Raw genomic sequence first — 6,986 nt, 5'->3', positions numbered from 1 at the left:
GACACCGCTGCTGCGCGAGCTGCATTGGCTGCCTGTGGCCTTCCGGGTGCGCTTTAAGGTGTTGACTATCATCTTTAAAGCGCTCCATGGCATCGGACCCGGATATCTTCGAGACCGCCTCCTGCCGCAGAGTACCTCCCATCGACCGGTACGCTCCCATAGAGTGGGTCTCCTCAGGGTGCCGTCGGCCAAGCAATGTCGGCTGGCGACCCCCAGGGGGAGGGCCTTCTCTGTGGGAGCTCCCACCCTCTGGAATGAACTGCCCCCAGAGATCAGGGTTATCCCTGATCTCCCTTCCTTTCGCCGCGCCCTCAAGACTTGGTTATTCCAGCTTGCAGGACTGGCCTAGGGTAATTTTTAGGGGGGTTTTAATTTTAATTATATTTTAATTCGACAAATATTTAATATTCTTTTTAATTAATTTTAAATTTGTATTGTCTTGTATGTATTTTAAATAGATTGTCAGCCGCCCTGAGTCCTACGGGAGAAGGGCGGGATATAAATTCAAATATAAATAAAATAAATAAATAAATAAACTTGAGATACCATATCAATCTAATCAGATAACCCAAGTGGAGACTTCTTGATCAAGCAGCACTTTATTTGATCAAATTAAGCAGCTGGGTGGCCAACAATCTGGAACGCTGGCAGAGTTACGTCCAGAAGTGCCACGCATTAGAAAATTGGTAGCATTGCTTTATAAATCGGACAACAGAGCCATTACATCATAAGAAAGACATCAATCATTCCTGTACACTCCCTTATTCCCTCCTTCAGTATATCCCATCCATGTACATGTTTCCCAAACTTGCATGAAATTTCTCTGATGCAAAAGCTGATTTAAAAAGTAAGAAAGCAACAGTTAGACTAAACAATTTCCCCTTGTTCCAGAACCCTTCAGTATATTAAATTAATAGTATATTAAATTTAACTATTAAATAAAATTATTCTTTCCTTGTACAACCATCTCTACAAACAGCTTAGATAGAACATTCAGTTTTGGATGTTTTGGAACAGAGACTGGCAATTTGTATGAGTTAATTAATATAGAATGCAACAATAAGACTAGTACGGAGCTCCTTTGGGAACAGAAAGCAGAACCTGAAGTGTGGTTGCAGAAAAATGTTTATTGATGAGACTAAAATGAAGGATTACATTGCTGCTTTGTGTTCTTCCATATCTTGGAAGCATTCAGATGGGAGGCATAAAAGTAAGCATAACCTGAGGGTTTTTTCTGTTCTCTTAATGCAGTTTGGAAACTACATTACATGAACCATATCAATATGGGATCAACATGATCCCATTTAAATTATTTATTTATTTATGTGATTTCTATAAGCATCAATACATTTTACCCTTCCCAGCATGGCTTGGGTATATGAGAAAACTGGGAAACCACTGTTCTCCAGGTATTCAACAGTCAGCCCTAGATTTAATAGATAGTGTTCATGAGCCAATTCCATAATCTCTGGAGAGCTTTAAAAGTTTCAGCCCATTGGCATTACAGAAGTTATGGACTTCTATGCACCACACTCCAAAAGATTTGTTTTCCATTGCATATTCTTCTTTCTCACTTCCACTTCTAAAACTCCCAAAGTGTATCTCCATTATCATTCTGCTTTACCTTGAAAATGTAATTCTGATGGGGAGAGGGGGATAACTTTTTTGTTAGATTTCTTAACTCTTTTATAGAATTATAATTTCCCAGTATTCCTTCACTTGAAAACAAGAACAAAGCAAAGCAGCCTTGAAGATGGTGATGGCAGGGAGGTCTGGAGGCACTTGGCAGAGCAACATTTGCGATGGTAACATCAGTGGTGAATTTATTATTGTGTTGTTTTTTTTAAATGCCAGCAGGCTTTATGTGGTCCGCAGGTCACATGTTGTGCAGACCTGCGTTAGAGTAGTATTGTATAACCCAATCCCATCAGCAAATGCCAAGAATTAAAAATGGATCTCCTTTAGGCAAAGCACGTTCTTGACAATGAAACAACAGCTTCTCCCATGGAGTTCCTGGGGAGGCTAGCCAAAAAGCCTTCCAGGTCAAAATATGGGTATCTTTGCTTTAAAGTCCACAGAGGTGCAAAATGAGGACAAACTGCTGGAAGGCTATATTGTACCTTCACAATAAGATGGATGATCTTATGCTTGGGTTTGTTTTTCACAGCTGACAGGTGGAGGGGATGTGGCAATGCTGGAAGTCCAAGGCAACTATTTCCATGCAAACATGAAAGTTTGGTTTGGAGATGTGGAAGCAGAGACTATGTACAGGTAAAGCAGACACAGACTGTCCTGAAACTACAGCATGATCAGTTGGACAAGTCTCATGGCCACTATTCTTTGCCTCCAAAAGCATCTCTTCAAGGGAGATCAGGAATGAATGAAATGAGTGCAATATTGGTTGTTGTGTTTATTAATTCAATATTTTTACTTATAGTAGAAGGTAGCAGCTTCTAAAATCTTGAGTCTCCCTGTGCCTGACACAAGAAAAGAGAGATAACTGAATCACACAGCAGCAGCAATGTAATTATATGGTTTATCTGAAAAGAAGGGTCACATTTCCTTTCTGAAAGTATGGAAATAGAATCCAAAAATCTCCTATTTTTATTTCATGTATATACTGTCAGGCATTTTGTGGCTGATACCAGAACTGTAAGTCACATAGGTAGGGATTTAAGTAAATTTATTGCAAAAACAATAAAAGCCACAAAGAAAAATTCCATTCACTGAGAAGTAGATAACCCAAGCCTTATTTCTAGTAAAATTAAAGTTTCAACAATATGCCTCTTTCTCTTGGTTGTACAATACAACCAGCTCAAGATCTCTTACTTCTGATGGAGGAAAGATTAATGGAAAGTTACTATAATGAATAAGTCTAGGTTCAGACTATGTGCTTCTAACTTTGCCAGAACTAGTTCTCACAAGACAGTGTATATTTTGCAAGATAATCAAGATGAAGTATATAAACGTATCTCATTTTCATCCACATGACAACACTGCCTGAGAGATAAAGACTAGCCCAAGATTAGTTGGAGAGCTTTGTGACTGATGTGGACAATCTGGAATGTGGCTGTTTGAGTTTAACAGACCTACCATCAATGTATGGTCAAAAAAGTCAAGATGGCAGCCATGGTGGTGAGATCAAACCATTTTTTTTTAAGTACAGTGCACATTCAGCAGACAAAAAAGTCCAGGTGGAGCTTTGATTGTACTGTTGCTTTCCTCTTTTAACTTCCCCCATGGTCATTTTTTTCCCCAAACCAGTCCATGATGGGATCTTTTGCTACTCACAAACTAGATTCTTATGAATGGTTTGAATTGTCTGAAATGTTAATTAATGGACTGGTGTGTTCTCTGTTGCTACTTTTTCTTACATTTGTTTTAAACGCTAAAACATAGTGCAGTTGATTTTAATTTTGTATTCCACATCCTCTGTGGAGAATGTTAAGAGAATAATTAGTAAGCACAGAATGCCATCACATTTTAATATACTTTGGATGCTTCTACTGTATAACCCAAATGGGCTTTTTCTAGCCCATTTCTTGTTGACTATCTTGTAACTAAGATAAATGATAAAATGATGGCTCTCATTCATAAGAATTTCATTAATTTGGGGTGGGGTTATCATTAGATTTTGGGTTTGAACATTAGAGTTCTTATATCTATTGTACTGGTGTAGCACACTGCACAAAGTCATGAACATAAGGAGAAAAGATACTGTTCAAAATCAGACAATAAAATACTGCATTCTATGCTAACCAAACCAAACCAAAGGCTTATTTAATGCAGCATCCTTTTTTCACATTGCTCAACCAGGTACCAATTGTAAATCCATAATAGGAAATAAGTAGAAGAATTTCCTTATTCCATAACAAGTATATACAGTATAGAACCATGGCTTGTGGAAATGTTCCATAGCTAAGCAAATAGATGTCCCATTTGACTGAAATTGCCCCAGTTTAGTGCTGCGTTTGGATGTCCTATTTACAAAATAGTCCTGAAAAGTTGGCCTGTGTAGAATTGCAAACAGGGAGAATAGATTTAGCCAGCTGTCATTCCGCTTTGCCTGTTCAAGCTCCATAGATAAAAAGGAAGTACACGTTGAAAGAGCATTGAAATCCAAACTCTCCACATTTTTATTTGCACAAACGTATTGATTACAACCACTGCTTGAAAATCTACTGAGCCTATCTTGGGAGGGGAGGAGGGAGGAAAAAAGGCACATGTTATGGATATGAATATAAATATGTATGCATGCACACACCCAAACACATAAACAAGTTTGTATTTTTGTTCGTTTGTTTAGGAATTCCAAGTCCTTAGTGTGTGTTGTTCCTGATGTCTCTGCATTCAGCCCTGATTGGAGATGGTTGCGATACCCAATTACTGTCCCTCTTCTGCTACTAAGGAATGATGGTCTGATTTATTCCAGTACATTCAGCTTCACATACACACCAGAACAGAGTTTTCTGTGTGGTCCACCACTCCTGCCAGAGATGGTGCAGGATTCTGACACCTTGCTCAATTCCATCCATCAAGAATTCACTAAGACAAAGTATCACCTTTTCACGCAAAGTTAGAACTGGAACTGTATGGTCACCATTGTTTGACTAGAGCAAAATTATGGCAAACACATGGTTTTATAAAATGATGGAATGTGGTTTTTCTAAAATAGGATCATATGAACATTTTATTTTTAAATCATGCTCTGTACACATATTAAAGCATACAGCTCCGTGTTTCAACACGAGAAGGGTGGGAATTACTTAATAGCAATGCATTGCTTTAGTAGGGAAAAAGATTGCTGATTTTTTAACCTGTATTCCCTATTTGGCATCTTAAAGAGAATGTGCTATTAATATACATTATACAATTCTGTGTATATTGAATATAATTGCATCAGCACAGGCAGCGAAACTCATGCTGCCCTGAGTCCTATGAGGAGAAGGGCGGGGTACAAATTAAATTATTATTATTATTATTATTATTATTATTATTATTATTATTATTATTATTATTATTATTATTATTATTATTATCAAGTATCTACTAAAACACAGCAACAGCAAAAAAAAATTCTAGTGCTTATGTCACAGTGATGGTTTTAATGTAAATGTGAGTGTTGGTAAAAGGGTGCATTCAGGCATTTGCAAGGCAGGAGATTAAAAATATCAGAACTGTTGTCACAATGCTTTTTTTACTTCTTTATTTTATTTGCTTGTATGATTTTATTTATTGGATGATCAAAAAGAGAGTTTTTGTTGGGGGGTTGCATTAGAAGATCTCCAAGGTCCCTTCCAACTCTCTTATTTCAATAAGAGCCATGATGGCGCAGTGGTTTGAATGCAGTATTGCAGGCTAATTCTGCTGAATGCCATGATTCTGACCAGCTCAAGGTTGACTCAGCCTTCCATCCTTCCAAGGTTGGTAAAATGAGGACTCAGATTGTTGGGGGCAATATGCTAACTCTGTAAACCATTTAGAGAGTGCTGTAAAGCACTGTGGAGTGGTATATAAGTCTAAGTCCTATTGCTATTCTGTTATTCTGTTGTGCAGTTGAAGAAAATTGTAGTTAGACCCATTTCTGCTATAGAGAAATGTATTCTTCTTCACCTCCCTTTGGTTTTTGAAGCACTTCTAAACCAATGGAGGTCAAATGAATCTGTGAAGTGGTCAAATGGTTACATAAATATGCTGAAACAAATTACATCAAAGAAGTCTTATTTAAAACAGAGGACATCCCACATTTATGTGCTTTCAAGAAGATACACAATTGTCTGTGGGAGGAATATTCTCAGGTACTTTTTGCTTCAAAAGTCTGCCCCACCCCAACCATTCAGTTGGCATTTAACAGACACTGAAATACCAGCTCCTCACTTTTTCTTATTTGATGGCTGAAAACGAACCTCTAAGAACCTCTACTGTAGAACCTCTTTCCCATAGCGGTCAAATATCTGAAACACACCATTTTATACAAGGTGGCATTTTCTCAGAAAAATACATCACTTTTTGGGATTGTTGCTTCAAAGAGCTGCCCTTACACACTTTAGTTCTCCAGCTTCGGTTGTAAAAATTGGCAATCTGTCTCCAGTTCAGTTCTTAACCAACACCATTTTTTAGCTATCCTAGCTTTAAGGAAGTAATAACATGTCTGAAAGAGAAGGAAAATAGCATGCTAGTGGGCCTTTTTCAAGTATTCAGCAGGAATTTTGAAAAAGATTTATGCCCCCTTTTAGACAGAGCTGTGAGTCCAATTGCCAATTAATTTTAAGCAAGCAATGCAACCCTGAAAGCCACGGGAGGAGAGAGAGAAGGCAGTAAAGACCAACATCTCCTTGCAGGAGGCAGTAGAAAAGGAGGAGGGCAGATTAAACAATATTCCATTCATTAGTCCACCTAAAGAAGGCCTTCATTGAGCCACTGCTATGCAGTCCTCCTCATATATAAATGTGTGCACATTTATTAATAAGTTTCTAGCAAGTTTCAAAGGATGTTGGGAAGCGTATGTAGTGTCCCATACATGTCGTTGGCTTGAAGGTTTATTCTGAATGATGAATACAGCACCAAAGGGCCAATCCAACATTCTAAAAAATGTTGTTTTAGCATCCAATGCCAACTTAGAAGGGAACCTGTTGCCAAAACTGTAGTGGCTTTTCTAACTGTGATGAACTCTTGAAAGCTTATAAAAGAGATGGGTGGAACAGACCGCAGGCTAGTGACTGTGAGCCTCCTGAAACAGCCAAGGGAGCCATGCCAACAAGAAGCCTTTTTTTATTTTTATGGCCATTTGAAATTCTGTGGTTGATGTGCTTCAGATTAGCACAGCAATCATTTCATGCCAGTAGTTTCTAAGATTGGGCTCTCATCCATAGCCCTTTATGTTAACTTAGGTACTTCTGCAGTATCAAAGATTCAGGGACTGACCTAGGGTGAATTTTAAATAGGGATAATTTTTAATGATTTTAATAATGTCACAGCTACAAATA

At 38.1% G+C, this 6,986-nt stretch overlaps 1 protein-coding gene across 1 annotated transcript in view; it reads left to right on the top strand.

Annotated features, from left to right (window-relative positions):
- Positions 1–4,580, top strand: part of LOC107300337 (recombining binding protein suppressor of hairless-like protein) — a gene marked incomplete at its 5' end in the record, with an annotated part of 7,000 nt that extends 2,420 nt beyond the window's left edge. Inside the window, 2 exons of the mRNA XM_015829671.1 lie at positions 2,168–2,271; positions 4,307–4,580. Of these exons, the coding sequence (XP_015685157.1) occupies positions 2,168–2,271; positions 4,307–4,580 (378 nt within the window). The remainder of the gene's footprint in view (positions 1–2,167; positions 2,272–4,306) is intronic.
- Between the last annotated feature and the right edge of the window lie 2,406 nt (positions 4,581–6,986).

The sequence above is a fragment of the Protobothrops mucrosquamatus genome, unplaced genomic scaffold, assembly GCF_001527695.2.
Source record: "Protobothrops mucrosquamatus isolate PMUCROS unplaced genomic scaffold, P.Mucros_1.0 scaffold6713, whole genome shotgun sequence".
Classification (NCBI taxonomy): Eukaryota; Metazoa; Chordata; class Lepidosauria; order Squamata; family Viperidae; genus Protobothrops; species Protobothrops mucrosquamatus.
Note: the sequence above shows the minus strand (reverse complement) of the source record. Positions and strands in the feature narration are given on the sequence as shown.